At 38.3% G+C, this 17452-nt stretch overlaps 2 protein-coding genes across 2 annotated transcripts in view; both read left to right on the forward strand.

Moving 5' to 3' along the window:
- LOC145999356 (glycine receptor subunit alpha-2-like) overlaps window positions 1-2763 on the forward strand; it is a 57504-nt gene extending 54741 nt beyond the window's left edge. The window contains exons 9-10 of the mRNA XM_083136296.1: window positions 403-700; window positions 2575-2763. Of these exons, the coding sequence (XP_082992422.1) occupies window positions 403-700; window positions 2575-2763 (487 nt within the window). The remainder of the gene's footprint in view (window positions 1-402; window positions 701-2574) is intronic.
- The window catches only part of LOC145999777 (tyrosine-protein kinase Fer-like), a 311283-nt gene that overhangs the window by 14946 nt on the left and 278885 nt on the right, over window positions 1-17452 (forward strand). The gene's annotated exons all lie outside the window — the stretch shown is intronic.

Genomic DNA, 17452 nt, shown 5'->3' on the forward strand with positions numbered 1-17452 from the left:
AAGCGACTTTGTGCCCACCTTGTATATCTACAAATTATTTTCTTTATTTTTATTTCTATATAATATTATTTTCTCTTGTCTAAAATATTCTATTTAGTATGTCAAATTCCTGTAATTTAATCAACTTATCAACCACCAACTAATCTGTATGTGTTTTACATTTATTTGTTGCTCTTTGTTTTTAAATGTAATGTAATTAGAGGAGACCCATAATTGGGCAATTGAATGCCTGTTGGTCACCCAAACACAAATAAATAAATAGATAAAAATAGCAGTCAACTTCAACAAAGATCATCTGCCACAGATCTAGTAAATGATAAGCTATGATTCCGTCTCTTCAAATTGCAGATTGGTGGATTACCAATATCTGTAACAGTAATTATCTGTGTTCTTTGTTTTCAGATCAGAGGAACCATTATCTATCGATGTAATGGCAAACGAAGTGTGGGTGATATCTTGCATTTTGTTTGTTATCTGTGCGATGGTTGAGTACATGTTCATTCTCGTCGAGCAGAAAACAAAGAAGGAAAATGGATCCTTGGGATTGGATTCGGAAGAATTCTCAATCCCTCAGAATGCAACCTCGGTTGTGGTCTTCTCCACAAGCACGGGGGACGTGGTGATCGCTAAGAAGAGGTCTACATGGGCAGTGCCTATGGACAAGTCTGGCATCGCATCGTTGAAGCTTTTAAATCCCTTGGTAAGTCTCAGAAGAGTGAGTACACAGAAGGGGTGATTTGAATGGGTTCTTGTCCATGGTGGATTTGTAAAAGCATGCCATAGTAAGAGGCACAGGCCTCTGTGACAGAGTGGTTAACTCATCACACTATGATGCCAGGAGTCCCAGGTTTGAATCCTGCCCAGGACATGGGTGTTATTTGTGAGTGTCCCTTTATCAATCATCAATTTATGATATCATTACTCATCCTCATTTTTGCAATTAGTGAAAAGTTGAAGAAAAGCAAAGTAAAATAAAAAAAATATATCAAATTGTATTTATGGGTAGTTCAAAATTAGTATTTTTATGAATGCAAAATTCTCAATCAGTGTCATATTTGTGAAATTTCAAGTGAGGAGGGGGAAATTATCAGGATATTATATGAATTACATATGTCATTTCCTCCAAGAGTGAAATATTCCACAACTTACTAATAATGTGCAAATTGCTCACAATCAAATATCAACTAAAGGTTAAAAGATTAAAAATCAGTTACTTACGTGTGTGAGCATGAGATTTGTAAAACTATGTTTCGAAGGTTATACTACCTCCTTCTTCAAGTTGATGCGATGTTTTCAGACACCTGACATGGTGCCTCGTCGAGAAAGTGTTGGTTTTGACCTAAATCCTCAGCCAACACTTTCTCGACGAGGCACCATGTCAGGTGTCTGAAAACATCGCATCAACCTGAAGAAGGAGGTAGTATAACCTTCGAAACGTAGTTTTACAAATCTCATGCTCACACACGTAAGTTACTGATTTTTAATCTTTTAACCTTTAGTTGTTATTCCACAACTTGGATGAAGAATATGGAAACCAGAGAGGGGCTAGGGGGATTTTGTCCTCATATTAATGAGCCCCTTTACAGCCTCAGTTTTTAATCTGAGGAGATTTTAGTTATCACAGACACATGTTGATTTTAGTTATGGTAAGGGCCTTGGCCCTGTATAGTGATGCAAGTAACCCAATTGCTGATGCACCCAAAATTTTCATTTCAATTCATCAATCAAAAACATGACGAGACTTATGTTGAAAAGTGATAGAATGATTTCAATCCTGTTTGTACAAACTTGAAAAAGTTTTTGAAAAAGGTAAAATGTTATCAAATGCTAATTGTGACAAAAGAGTACATTTTACCACAACTCCTATTTTGCTAATGAAAAAGGTATTAACACTACTTTTTGGGCTCCTGCATAGCCAATTTGTTAATATACTCACCTTTGGTGTGAATGGTCCTGGGTTCGGTTCCCAGTGGGTGCCCCTAAAATTTCAAGCATTGACTCAGCATCGAGAGGGCAATTGATGAGCTACTTGAAAAGAGAAGTAGCGGTCCAGTCTCGAAAGCCCGATGGAACTCGATGCTCACCCAATTGAAAGCCACTCTGGCAGGCCATGGCCCTTTGAGGGCCGTTGCACCGTGGAGTATAGTTTTTAATTAATTAATGTTACTTTTGACTCTGCCTTGTACACTGGCGTATGCAGAGGAGGCTGATGTGGCTACAGCCCTCTCCAAAATTTCGAGAAAATTAATGGAATGCAGTGAAGGACTTGGGGAAAACCAGAGGGGTAAATGCAAACTCCCTTTAAAGTGGCCCCCAATTGCCGTTTTTGAGAGTAGAAAGTTTTAAATGCATGGAATATCTTATTGTGTATATCATCCCCTAGGAAGCAGCTATGTAGTATCTCCACTTTTATAATTCCAGCCCGTACCAAAAGAAAATCTTGCATATGTCAGTGGCCTTGTACATTAATTGCATATTGGTATGTTAGTTTTAGATGTCTGGCAATCACATTTAGAAAGCGTAATACACATTACCTAAATGCATCTATTTTCACACCATGATGTTAAGTTTCAGGAAAAAGAAACAGATGACAAGTCGGAGAAGAAATCGTCCTGTGCTCGCTGTGGGCTGCTGAGAAGAATGAAGATGCTCGGAGAAAGGATAGGGATTCATTGGCTAGACTTATTCTCAATGTTTCTGTTTCCTCTCAGCTTTATAAGTTTCAACATCATGTACTGGGTAACACATGATATTGGTTCATAATATACTTACACATTTATCCAAGTTGTGCATCACTGTCTGAATTAGAATAGAATATGTAATACAAGGATGCAAAATGAGGGTGGGTGCCTAGAATTTTCTCCTCTGCAGATCACCCTAGACCACTTGAAGATGATGACTAGAGCCTGGAAGTTTGGCAAAATGCCTCTTTTTATCTACTGCATATATTGATAAAAATTTTCCGGATGTATGTTTCTTATGTTGTTTTGAATGTTTTAGAAGCCTTTTCATTTTGCCTATTTTGCCTATTTCGGACCCCACTGCCTATTTTTAATTATAATGCCATTTTTTTGCCTTTTTCAATGAAATTTGACCATTTTTTTAAAAAAATGTGTATACAAATTATTTTTCTCCCAAAAAACGTTGTTGGCATTTATTTTTCATCCATTTATTATGTGAATAATTTTCGCCTTATTTAAGTAATATTGAACTCGTGCATGTTTCAACATTGCTGAAGGAGAAAAGTGTGAGAAAAATGTATTTCATGCTCAGTTAGGATATTGCCTTTTGGTTAACATTTCCTTGTGCATGATTGACTGCTGAAGTGGACAGGTTGATTTCAAACACAAAGAAGATATTTCTCCCTCTCGACCCGAAAATTTAAGGAAGTTGCATCTGAGCTTAGTTTACCTCCGCAACCAGTCTTGACCAGATAGGGAACTTGGATATCAGCAGCTATATATTATGCTAACAACCTTGAAAAATTCAGTGAGGTGATCGATGCTCTTCCAGAAAATGAAGCAGCTTCAATTCGTGAAGTGAAAAAACTCCTGTGCTATTCAAGTTTACGTTTGCACATTATGGTGCATTGCCAGAGCCAATTACAATTATAGCATCCATGAAAATCTTCGAGGAATCTATGCAGCATATGATGGAAGTGCCAGGAGAAAAGTGGTCAGCTGTTGCGGAAAAGTGCAAACGGGTAGTGAGTGCAAATGAGGACCTGAAACAATTGAAAACAATTTGTGATATTCTAAAAGGTAAAAATGCTGTTACCAAAATGAGTCCAGCTACATTAGCTTGTTTTATGTATGCTCCAATAACTTCTGTCGAAGTACAAAGATAATTTTCTATTATGAAAAACATTCTCTCTGACAGACTACTATCAATGAATGTTGAGAACTTAAAAAACACCTTGTAGTTATGTGCAATCAAGACGGAGAAAATTGAAATGCTCTTCCCAATGTAGATTTTAACATGTTGCCAGAAATTATAGATAAAAGTAAGCGACTTCCAAATGTGCCTCCTTCGGTTTATTTTGCCTTTTTTCTCATTTTTAGTGCCTATTTTCCACATTATTTAACGAAAATAAATGCCTGAACTTCCGGGCTCTAATGATGACTTATTAAATGTTTGTTTATTTTGTGTATTACCATATAGATCCACCAAGCTTTCTGAAACCCCAGAAAATATGTGAACTACAGGCTTCCCCTAACTTTAACTAGCAACACTAGCACCACTGCTCCCACCCCAGGGTTTCAGATGGGTTGGTGGATCTATAGGAGTGCACATGGAGGGTGCCAGGGGTGCCTAGTTACCTCCTAATGTGTACTCAAAAAATAAAAACATTAAGATAATTAAAACAATAATAACAATTCTACACAGTAGCAGCGAATTGGTGTCAAAAATAAGGGGGGGGGGGTTAAGGACAGTCTACTTTCTCATGGTAGTCAAGGCTTAGCATTAAGATGCCTTAGTGCAGGACTAAAACTGGCAATAAGTGGGAGGAGGGCAACTTCCCCCCTTGTCCCACCCTAATTGCCGCCACTGATTCTACAATAATATCTAAATAGTCTAAAGTAATAACTATTCCATTATTGTAATGGTTTTATTGTGAAATACCCAGGTTTGATACCCGGTGGAGGCACATGGCACAGTGTTTCGGGTCCCACTATAAACTGTAGGTCTAGTCCCGATTAGCCTTTCTGTGCATAAAGTGGACTTAAAGCAACAATTCAATTCAATTCAATTCAATTCAATTTATTGTGAAATATTTGCTCAAGAAGTTGTGTAATGTAAATTTGGAAATCACAAGAAAGTGCCGTATTAATCTCTTAATGGAGTTTCAGTGGCTAAAATATCTAAAAGAAATATCTGTTTTCAGATTTTGATTGCATCTGAAAACTGGAACTCTACCATTTAAAAGTATATATACAACAGATGGTATTGACTATCAAGTGACGAGATACAATATTACATTTCGTGAAGTAATGTCCGTTAGAAAATGTGAAAAAACTGAACCCACAGATTTTTTTAATAAAAGGGATTCAGCTGATATTACCTGGTATCACATTTGTTAGAGTTGGTTATTCTGTACAAATATTGATTTTCAACTATTTACATTCTTTATTTAAATAATATAAATATCATCACAATAATAAAAAAAAAGTTCTAAAGTGATGAATACTCAGAGACTATAATGTTAAAATTTCATCTTCATATATCTAATAAGTTCTGCGAAAATGAACATGAAGTCATGACAATTAGGTTAACATTGTCCAGACAGGCAATTGAAGTTCCCCTGAAGGCACCATTAAATAAATTAGTCTGTACTGAAAGTAATGAGCCTAGTGATATTACTCAAAGTCAGAGACAACAATTTTTATTCTACCTATGGTAGTACATAATATGGTCCTTGTTGTTACTTTTCCACATAACATCCAGATCGGTCAATACATTTGTGCCACCATAACGGTAGCTGGAAAATGCCACTCTTGTAGAACTTTGTTTCCGCATGAGGTAAAAACCGGCAATCTTCATCCTTCACCTTGGAACCCATCTTGAACAAATCTCATGATAACCAAGAGTCTTTATAGAATCCTGTATAACACTGTGTCCAATGTTCAGATAACATGCAATTTCTCGTACAGTTATCCTCCTGTCACTTTGAATAAGCTCGTCAATCCGGTCCGTGTTGTTGCCGCATTGAAGCTGTTTTCGGTCTGCCATTACGAGGCTTATTAACAATATCTGTGTTACCATCTCTAAATTGTTTCACCCACCTTTACACTGTGCTGAAACCCATGCAGGCATCTTCATAGAAGTTCTATAAATGCTGATATATTTCTGCAACTCCAACGTTTTCACTAACAAGAAATTCCATGACAGCATGTTGACGAAACAAACTGTCTGTGAATGCCATTTTATTCTACCAACAATACTGACATCGAAAGTGTGCATGTGCCATGTGGTTTGAACCGAAATTGTCAAAGCCTGAGAGTAATCGAACAAGACTCACAACTTTCAGTACGTGCCTTGTACATATTGATGAATGAACAAATGTTAAATACATTCAATTCAGCTGGGGGCATGTAATGCTCATAACATATATGTAAAATTCCTTTTATGTGAGACACTAGAATGAATATAATTTATACAAATAAATTTTACATTTCTGTATGTTATAGTGAGACCACAGGCAAAAGAACCTCTGGAGAACACTATTTCAAACACTAAATACACTTACATATAGATATCACAAATGTAATGCAAAAACATGATTTAATGGATGAAAATAAATCAACCAAATCAAGTATAAGAAATGTAAAAAAAAATGAATACTTGTGCTGGATATTCACTTATCTGGTTGATCAAGAAGAAAAGCCTTTCCAAGGATGTAATAATAATAATAATAATAATAATAATAATAATAACAACAACAACAACAACAATGATAAATTGAAAATAAAATTGATTTATTTTATTAGTTTATAATAGTTATTATTTTATAATAATAATCATAACCATTGGAATTATTATTATTATTGTTCTTATTTCTACTATTCAAGTTTTATCAAAGGCTTGACAAATGGCTCCCTACAAAAATTTCTAGAGAGGCCTATGATTATCAATAAAATATATAACCTGCATGTGCGATCTCTGACTTTTTTTACATTATTTAGTATTATAAAAGATGGGAATTAATACCAATGAAAGTGATAATTTCTAGAGGATGTTCATGTTAGGTTAGTGAGTGCAAATTGTAAAGCACAAAAATAAATTTCCCTTATTTGTGTCCATTATGAAGATGTGATTGCTTGTCAGTTTTTGTTAGATTTGTGTAATATAGAAAATTTGATAATAATGACTACTTTTTCACAAATGTAGCTACAGACTAAACAATCAGATTATTTTTCATTGCACAAATATGTATCAGTTAAGAGTTATATGCACTTAGAATATCATCCTTTTTTAAATCCCTATGATTCTGTGAATGTGGTACACTTGCCATTGCATATGCCTGATGAAAGCAATGGACTGATGTATCAAACTGATCTCATGGATGAATGAATGGATGTATTTTGATTAATGATTGGTGAAAATGAATGAACTGATTATAATGATGAGAGGGAAGAAAGATCAACATGTTTTACAAGACTTCCACAAAGTGTCCACAACAAAAATGTATGACTTAATGCTTAATATTATGTATTGCAAAATATTTGTTTGTGCATGTACAATGATTCTTGTGTAAGCTGTTGCTAAAATGGAATTTACAATATTTGCTAATATTCAATTAACATGTTTTCTGTGTGTTATTTAATTTTGGCTTTGTTAAAAGCACTGTAATTCTGATGTACATAACTTCTATTTGTGCTGTACTGAAGTGTAATTGTAAATATAAATATTATTTTCTGAAATTTCATCTGATATCTTGCATCATCGTTCCATGTATTGGCCTTGGAACATCAACTAATGCAAAAGCAACAATCACATGTGTGGCCTTCCTGATGTTGTAGTGGTAGCCATAGGCATGCACAAGGGGAGGCTGTTGCTCCCCTAATCACGGACGTTTGAATATTTTTTTCCACGAATGGACAAGGTATTTTTCCATGGGGCATATTACCCCGATAATAGTGTTGCCCCCTCAAAAAACACCACTTGAATTTAAAATTATCGCAAAATAATTAATATAAATTACTATGACTGAAATCAAGTTATACATGTAAAATAGGTTGACATTTGTTTTCGGAGGGGAAGATGTGGCCATCCTTGCCCCCCCCCCCTTCCAGATGTTCCATGCCCCTATATTATTATACTTTCACTTAGAAATTTAATGTAGAGGAATCTTATTGCTGTTATTAAACGATATTATACTCTTAAAGAAAATGAAGTATTTTCAAGCCGATGAAAGTTCGAAGCAACTACGGGAGAAGGGGGTTCAGTGGCACAGCCACAAGGGGGCAGGGGGGCATTGTCTATCCCAACCTTGAATGTAAATCAATTCTAGGGGGGCAAACATTGAAGTAAAAGAATCCAAGACTAGCAGAATCTAAGAGTAGCAGGACAAAAGAATAATGAAGATGGAATTAGTTTTCATGTCTTTCTTAAATTATTTCTTCCAGATGGCCAGGAGCACCAACAGCGGGGCACAGAGGGCCAATTGCCCCCTCGACTTCAAATTTTATACAAATAAAAATTCATTTCGTAAAATTTTCTTGCTCGCTTCGCTTGCAATATCTGATTTTCTTACAGTCTTGTCAAGTTCAGAGCAGTAGTAGCTAGGGGGCTGCGAGAGTTGTAAATGAGAATGCCATGGCATCCCATGAATTTTTTTGTGCGCTATTAAATCAATACTGTTTTCAATTATATAAATTTGGATCGAAAAATTTATATCATTTTTGCATTTGATTTGTTATGGGGCAGATGAATTGATTATGTAATGTATTTAAATATAGGAAAGTGGGGGAATTGTGCGCACCTAAGCAATTTTCATTATATTTGGAAAGGTTTTGCTTGAGAAAATATGAAATTTAGCTTAATACTTTTTCATTCTTTCTCCTTTTGAATGAAATAATTATATTTGAAAGAAAACAGTGTGTACGTGAGTAATGCATCATGTAATGCAAACCTGCATTTGCGCACAATTCCCCAACCTATGGGGTAATGATACGCAAGGGTAGGGCAATGGTGCGCATTAATAATAGTTCAGCAAATAAAAATGTATGTAGTTATATATCAGATTAACAACATATAAATTGAATGTGTTAAAAGTGGTTGCCTTACAATTGTAGAAGGCAATTGAATTGCTGTTTCAATATTTAAAATTGAAAGAAAATTAATGGGGAAGACGATGTTATTTTCGTTTACAAAAATCACACACGTAATTGTTGGCTGTATCGACACCAGTACACTCTGCATGGCTCCATTCACAGCAAGAAACACATCGATACCATAATTCATCGTCTTTCCCAAAATCACCACAAATGCCGCAACGTTCATTAGTGTCTTGTACAATCAAAGCACTGCCTTGTCCCCGTTCTAAGTCTACGTCATCCAATTCATCGTCATCAAAAACAATTTCTTGATCCTCGGTGTCTGACTCAGACAACTCTGAAAGTTGCCTTTTCCTTATCAGCTTCTTCTTGATGCTTTTCATTCCACACGAACGTTTATGGTGTCGCGTTATTTTGTCCAACTTCTTCTTACTTCCTTGTTGTTTCTTCTTTTGGGCCTCTTCTAACTTGCGTTTAATGGGCGTACTGGTCAAAATTTCTGAATGGTATTATTCCCTTTTCCTTGACGTAATCCCATTGGGACAAAGGAAAGGAAAGAGTTTGTCCCTGCAGAAGATGTTGAAGGCACATTATTATCAGGATTTGGATGGATGATTTCTTCCACTAAGTCTTCATCTGCACTGTTCGGAATGCCACATGATTTGTTCGAACCTTTAGGAGAGGAAGAATCTTCAGCGATAACAAGTGTAACGTCCTGAACAGGAGCAAAATCATGATCCCGAAAATTGTCGGGATTAAAGGGAAATATTCCTGTAGAGCGGAAACCTGAAACAGCTTTCTCCATTGTTGCAACTTTTATGAAAGCTTGATTTAGGAGTTCAGCCAAATCATATTCTGTCACCCTCTCATGGCCAGTTGTAGTTAAATAAAGATCATATTCCCTGTACAATGCATTTTTCAATGGACTGAAAAATGTTACGTCGAGCGGCTGCAACCGGTGTGATGTGTGCGGTGGCAGAGATACCGTATGAATGTGGTTATTCCTGCAGAATTCATAACTCTCAATTGAAATATGGCTTGCATGGTTATCTAAAATAAGCAGCACTGGGTCACTTGCTGTGGGTTTTGTAGATTTCTGGAATTGAACTAGCCACTCAGTGAATAATTCTGCGTTTGTCCAACCATTTTTCGAACACTTGTAAGAACACCCGATAGGACCATTTCTTTGTAATTGAGGTGTCATACGTTTCCGCGGATAAATCAGCATTGGAGGAATATAAGATCCAGCAGCGTTGACAGCAAAAACACCAGTTATTGTGCGCCCTTTTTCTGCTGAAGTAGCAGCACCAATCCTCTTCATACCTTTCGCAGCGTAAATCTTCGGGCATTTCTTTGGGACGACCGTGATGCCTGTCTCATCCATGTTGTAGATTTGCCTTGGCTCAAATTTATATTCATCCATAACTTTCTGAAGATTTGAGAAAAATAGCTTCGTCTTCTTCATTGAATGCAGTAATTCTATTTAAGCTTGTTCCTTCGGGTTGTCGTAGAGTTACATCGGGATTTCGTTTTAAAAATCCGTACAGCCAGTCTTTACCTGCTAGAGCCTGTTCCATATTGAAAGAATGTACAATTTCGTGATCTTCTGCATATCTAAATGCTATGCGTCTTAATTCTTTCGGAGTTAACCCGTAGAATAACTTTGCCAGTGTCAGAACATAGTCCTTCAATTCACTTTCCACTTCAACAGAAAACGTTGATTTTCTTCCAAGCCGGATTGGAGTAGGCAGATCACGATTTAAGCTTTTTCCGTAAAGTAGACTCAGGTATGTTTAACCATCTGCCAACTTCCCTTATTTTTCTTCCTTCATTTTTGATAGCGTCCAGAGCGTTTTTCAGATTACCCTGAGAGCAGGAGTTCTTCTCAGTTTTTCTGTTGTAATTTCGTGGCATCTGTGAACAAAATTAAAACCTGGGAATTACTACTTGTTTCACCTTTAATGTCGTTTGGGGAAATTGTGCGCATTCAATTACATATACGGGGGAATCGTGCGCACCCTTTTTCCGAAGCGCACCATTGCCCCACACCAACCTAACAAAAAATTTACTTTCTAGAAAAAAATATAAAAAAGTTAATCTCGTAACAAGTAGACACGTGTATAGACATGATCATGCACTATCGAAACAAGCATAGTTCAAAACATTAGAGTAAAAATTTAAGACATTCCTCCTTATTTTCGTCAACAGCAAAATAACAACAATGGACACAAAAACAAACATCCACTAGCTACACACAACACAATACAACTGGCGCAAAAAGCCCAATGTAGTAATATTTCCTGAGACGCCCGCTAGGTTATAGCATGAATCGAAAGCTCATTCTCTGGCTCGTACCTTCGGAAACGTGGTGCGCACGATTCCCCGCCGCGCACGATTCCCCCACTTTCCCTATATATATATATATACATACATACATACGTACATACATACATACATACACAGACACACACACACATATATCCATCAATGCAATAAAACTAAAAGAGTGAGATAAAATGAGATTTTTCTTTCCCAACTGAACTTTCATCAAGGCTTTGCCCCCCTCCCCCTAATCAGAAGGTCTGCGCACACCTATGGTGGTAGCGTCGTCGCCTTGTAATAAAGGGGTCCTGGGTTTGTTACCCGGTGGAGGCAGAGACTGGTTTGGATCCCACTTTAAACTGTAGGTCCAGTCCCGATTAGCCTTAAAACACCAATTCAATCAATCAACAATCACAAATGTCGTTAACAGGTGGACATGGAGAGACGTCCCAATAATTTGAAAAACGAATTGTTAACATGTAGATATGGGCATATTGAATGGCTTGTCCCTCCCCCCCTCCCCCCTGACCAAAACTGGATGGCCCAACGTTGGACCCATACTGAAAATGGTTGGCAAAACGTAAGAACATAGCTTTGGGCGTGGTTCCAACGTTGGCTCAACCTGTGGTTATGACGTTGGGCCAACGTATGTTTTTTATGTAGGGTCCACGTGGAGTTTTACGTTAAGAAAACTTACTTAAAACTAAAGTAGAGATAGCTTTTATAAAATTTATTTTGAGGCCAAATATAAACTATGGTACGAGGGTCACTATTTATATTTTGAGCCTTGGCAACACTGATTGAAGTTAGGCGCGATTTGACGTTTGCACGGAATCGTCTGGCATTATTGACCATAACGTACTTCAAATGTTTTGTCAATAGCTTCATTTGTGTTGTTTATGTTGCCTTGGAGATTGCGCGACAACAATAAAATGGAATTAACTCGTGAACATTTTCGTGCGATGATTTTTACGATTTTCGACGTGGATTATCAAGACAAGAATGCATCGATCAACTTACTTCCACATTTGGCGATGAAGCCCCATCCTTTGCCACTGTGAAACGCTGGTATAACGAATTTAATCGTGGCCGCCATTCGCTCACCGACGAGATTCGCGAAGGTCGTCCAAAATCAGATGTTGTTCAAGAAAACATTGATGCTGTGCAAAACCTAATACTGGAAGATCGTCATGTGACATACTGTGAGATTGAGGCAACCATAGGCATTAGTTTCACATGCATATATAAAATATTACATGATCATTTAGCTGTAAGAAAGGTATGTTCTCGTTCAATTTGACAAAAACTCAAAAAGACGCTCGCGTCAATTGGTGCAAACAAATGCTCAATAAATACAATCGTGGTGCTTCAAAAGACGTATATAAGATTGTAACAGGTGACGAATCATGGATATATGCATATGAGCCGGAACGTAAACAGCAGTCGACTGTATGGGTGTTTCAAGATGAACCCAATCCAACAAAAGTTGTTCGCGCTCGAAGCACATCGAAACAAATGGTCGCCTTTTTTTCGGGAAAACTGGTCATGTGGCAACTGTGCCTTTAGAGGAACGTAGAACGGTCAACTCTGAATGGTACACAACAATTTGTTTGCCAGAGGTCTTCGGTCAAATACGGAAAACAAACAAACGCCGTCGGATCATTCTTCATCAAGACAATGCCAGCTGTCACACATCTCGTCTAACAACCGACTTTATGAACAGTCGAAAAATCGAATTGATGGGTCATCCGCCGTACAGTCCTGATTTGGCATCCAATGACTTCTTCTTGTTCCAGAATGTCAAGAATAAATTGCGTGGACAACGATTTTCGTCGGCGGAAGACGCCGTTGATGCGTTCAAAAACCATATTAGGGAGGTGTCTCAAGAAGATTGGAAAAACTGCTTTGACAAATGGTTCGAACGAATGCAAAAGTGTATTGACCATAAAGGAGAATACTTCGAAAAACAATAAAGCAGTTTTCAATGCCAAATTCCTGTTTTTTCATTGTTAGGCTCAAAATATAAATAGTGACCCTCGTACAAATTATTTGTGTAAAATAAAAAAAATTGTACAGTGTCTCTCAAAAGTTTTAGGACAACGACATTTTAAACTAGGCAACCCAATTTACACAAGGCGTTGGTGGGTTGCGTGTAGAGTTAGGCTCAATTTCAGGGTTGCCACATGCACAATAGATATTTATAAAATACGCGAAAGAAATAAAAACAAGTAATATTGTATAAAATTATTAAAAATATCACTATTATATCGCAAGTGACAATATTCTTTCCGAAAGAAAAAAAATAGGTTTTCTAGTATTTCATCACTGATGAGTCTAAGAAAGTAAAAGAGGTGAGAGGAAACGAAAGGTGACAAAGGAGAGGAGAAAGAGAAAGCGAAAGCGAAAGGAGAAGAGGAAAAGTAGAGGAGAGAAGAAAGAGAGGATAGACGAGGAGAGGAGATGTAGTGAGGAGAATGGAAAAAGATTCTAGGAGAGATGAGGAAAATGGAGCAAAGAAGAGAGTAGAGGAGAAGAGGAGACGAGAAGGGGGAGTGGAGAGTAAAGTAAAGGAGAGATAAAGAGAAGAACGAAAAGAAGAGGAGAAGAGTGCAGTCGAGTCGGAAATCTAAGACAGGAGAGGAGATACGAGGAGTGGAGATGAGTGGGATGGAGATAAGATGCGAGAAAAGTAGGGAAGGCGATATGTGATAAAAGCAGAGCAGAAGGAGGGGAGAGAAGGAGAAGGAGAAGGAGAAGAACGGAAGGGACTGAAAAGAAGAGGTAGTTGCAGAAAATATCGTCTCAGCGTCAAGAATTGATGCATTGGTCAAATTATCGACATGAAACATTCAATAACATTTTGAAATGTATTGGAGAATGTATTAGATCGGTTCGAAATGCCTTTTGGCTTAGTTCAGAGCAAGGTAAAATCTTCCATGTAAGATCTTTGATTTTACCTGCGATTATACCACTAAAAACATGAATGTAATTTTAATATTTATAAGAATTATCCAATTTTTGTCCACTTCTCGGTTCGTTGAAATGGAAATTTTGCAATTTAATATTTCCCCTCCCCCCATCGTTAATTCCAAACTGAATCATTCCGTTTCACACGGCGTGGACAATGAACACAATGGGATAGGTCTAAAACTTACGAAAATTTTCTGCCACCGGAAGGGTTTGAACCTACGACCATCAGATTGACAGTCCTGAACGGTAAACACTACCCTACAAGGTTTCGCTCCTGAAAGTAAGTAGAAGGAGCTGACCAATGTGAAATGTAGATGCAACTCTCCTCCTACATGTAATGTGCAAATAATACTTGTTTGTAACAAAGAAAACGAAGGTAGTACGACTCGGCGAAAACATTTAATGGAGAATTGCACATGACGAAAACTTTTAGTTCGATATTTGCGGAGGTATCCTTGCATTGAACTCGAGTGGGAAAAGGGGTAAAATTAGTATGTCCTGAATTGCCACAAATATAAATAGTTATTTCATTAATATTTGTCAATGTCTTTGAAACAGTACACAATTATCGTTAGAGTATCATAATTCACGATCTTATACATGAAAATATCCCTTTGAATGTGTGTCAATTCATTTATTTGTTTATTTTTTTATAAATTCCATATGCAGAACAATGTAGCTATGTAGCTATGTAATTATGCCCAGAAGCTAATTGGGAGTGAATACACAGACTTACTTAGGATCCGACATAACGTATGTCCTTACAGGTGGATTACACAGCCATTTACCCACACATTTTATCGGTAGTTTATAAGTCGTCACATTCCTCTGTGAAACATTAGTTTCATATAAAATTGGGTTAATTCACCTAGTAATGCGTTTTGTTAGGGCAGAAAGAAAAATATATGTTAAATGCGTAAAATAATAATAATAATAATAATAATAATAATAATAATAAATGATGCGGATTTACCTATTGTTATACTTATGAAGTCGTCTGTTTTAGAGGTGAGAGAGGAGCTGTTTCACTTCAACTTTTTCAATTCGTTGACTTTGCTTCTGCTATTACACCTAATTTTTATTAATTATTATTATTAATATTCACTTCTTCGTTAACTTTCCTCTTTCGGATTACAGTTCTGATGCCCGGTTCGCTCAACCATCTTTAAAACGTTCTTAACGAGTTGATAGTTAACGCACCACTAAAATCTTAGCAGCCTGTTAAACTTTTAATGTTCGCTCAAGCAATTTTATAGGCCCGTTAACTAACGACATGTTAGAGACGTTTTGCTTTGATGCCTTGCTATTCTCATACTTTGATACGAGAAATGCAACGTTTTCATTGGTTGCACCGTGGACAGTAGACTGTGCATAAGCGGATTTGGGCTTTTTTGTATGAAATCCCAGGAACAAAAAGATTCGCGTACGAACGCTCGAAGTGATAGGTTCAGTCGTAAAAAGCGGTACATATCCGACAGAGCAACACAACGCGAGTGATTGGTTCAATTTCGACGACTTTATTATCAAGTTAATTACGTGTAGAGTGCAGTGCAACGATATAGTGTATTTTTCCCTTGGTGTATACCCTAGCCAGCGACCCATTAGAACATCGTGGCTTCCGGCGGGCAGCCGGCTAGCATACAGGATGCCGCAATGTTGGACCTGAGAGAGAGGACGGCGGCGGAAGGCTTAGTCGATCTGGCCACACAGGAATTACCATTAAACCAACATGACGATGACATCCCCATGACCGACTCAACGATACGCTCAGGTAAAAGGACACTGGACGAGGTGAGTAAAACCGAAAGCAAACAAGAGAAACTATTTCGCCCCACTCAACCGGAACCAAGACCTCCAACTCTTTGGTATTCGACCGACACCACCGGCCCCTTTGTGGTCCTCTTAGAAGGACAAAATCAAAACATTGGTAAACTTTCTAGTGGCAGTTTGGGCAACAAATTCCGGAAGGCCAACATACCCGTGAGTTTAGTGGAACAATGTGGCAAAAACAGGGTCAGGGCCACCTTTAAAACGGCAGATACAGCAAACGCGTTTGTTCGGAACGGGACCTTTCTGGACTCACTTGGAGTCCGAGCCAAAATACCACACAGTCTGATCCAACGGGAAGGGCTAGCGTATGGCCTGGAACTTGACGTGACAGAACAAGATATCCTAGACGGCATTGACTCACCATTTCGGGTAACATGCGCTAAACGACTAAAGAAAAAAATCTGGCGAGAGGATGGCACTTCCCACCTCGTGGACACCAAGTTGATATGCCTTACCTTCCATGGTAAACACCTACCTGAAAAAGTGCTAATAAATAAGGAAATCTTTACAGTCAAACCGCGAGTACGATCGGTGTTACAATGTTCTGGCTGTTATCGTTATAACCATTCCCAGGGTCAATGCCGATCTAAACCACAATGTGCTAACTGTGGGCAAGAAAGACACGGGGACGGATGCACCAACCCCACTCACTGTAGCAACTGCAAGGGCCCCCATGGGGCACGTGACCGCAAATGCACTTTCTGGCAACGAGAACAAAACATACAAACTCGCATGGCGGAGGAAAATATCTCCTATTACGAGGCGAAGGCCAAACTTTCCGGTACCTTCCAACCACCCCTAACCCGGGAAGATATTTTAAACCCCCTGCTCAACAAGCGCGACTTCCCCAAATTGTCTCCCACACCCACCCCGACCCCCACGAATGGAACACGCCAACTCGGCGCTTGGGACAACCCTTTTCATACTTTACAGACGCACTTTGCATCTGTACCTCCCACCCCAAGCGATCGCCAGACCGCCACACCGCAGGCAGTGAAAACAGCCCGCCCCACAAACAAAATTCACCCCCGCCGCTGGACTGGCAAGTCCAATACTCCTGTGCCCCATTCCTCCCAACAGGAACAACACCCAGATTTACAAGTTAAGGCACCCAGCCCTAACGTTGACAAAACAAGAACGATTTCCAGCTCCTCGACATCAGAAGATGAATTTAACCCCTCTCCCCCCATTGGGCGTAACGCTCATCCGGCCCGGAGGGCCCCCCCGGACAAGGTACCACCACCGCCATCGGAACCACAGCAAGTTCTATATTCCGAACAACAAACAATCTACAAATCACTCCTGGACCTCATAACAAACTTATGGGCATCAGTGCTCCACATATCAAACATACGCGAACAAAAGATTCTCATTCAGCAAATACAAGCCCTCACGACTCAACTGTTATCAATAATAGAAGGCTGATTACCCATCCATTTTTGTTTCTCTTTATTCTTCGGTTTTTCTTCAATTTATCCTCGTTTTTTTACCCTATTGACAAAATGAAGATATTACAACGGAAGCCCGTTAATTCCGGCATAGACCGCCTCCAT

Source organism: Lepisma saccharinum, chromosome 15, assembly GCF_977018435.1.
Source record: "Lepisma saccharinum chromosome 15, izLepSacc3.1, whole genome shotgun sequence".
Classification (NCBI taxonomy): domain Eukaryota; kingdom Metazoa; phylum Arthropoda; class Insecta; order Zygentoma; family Lepismatidae; genus Lepisma; species Lepisma saccharinum.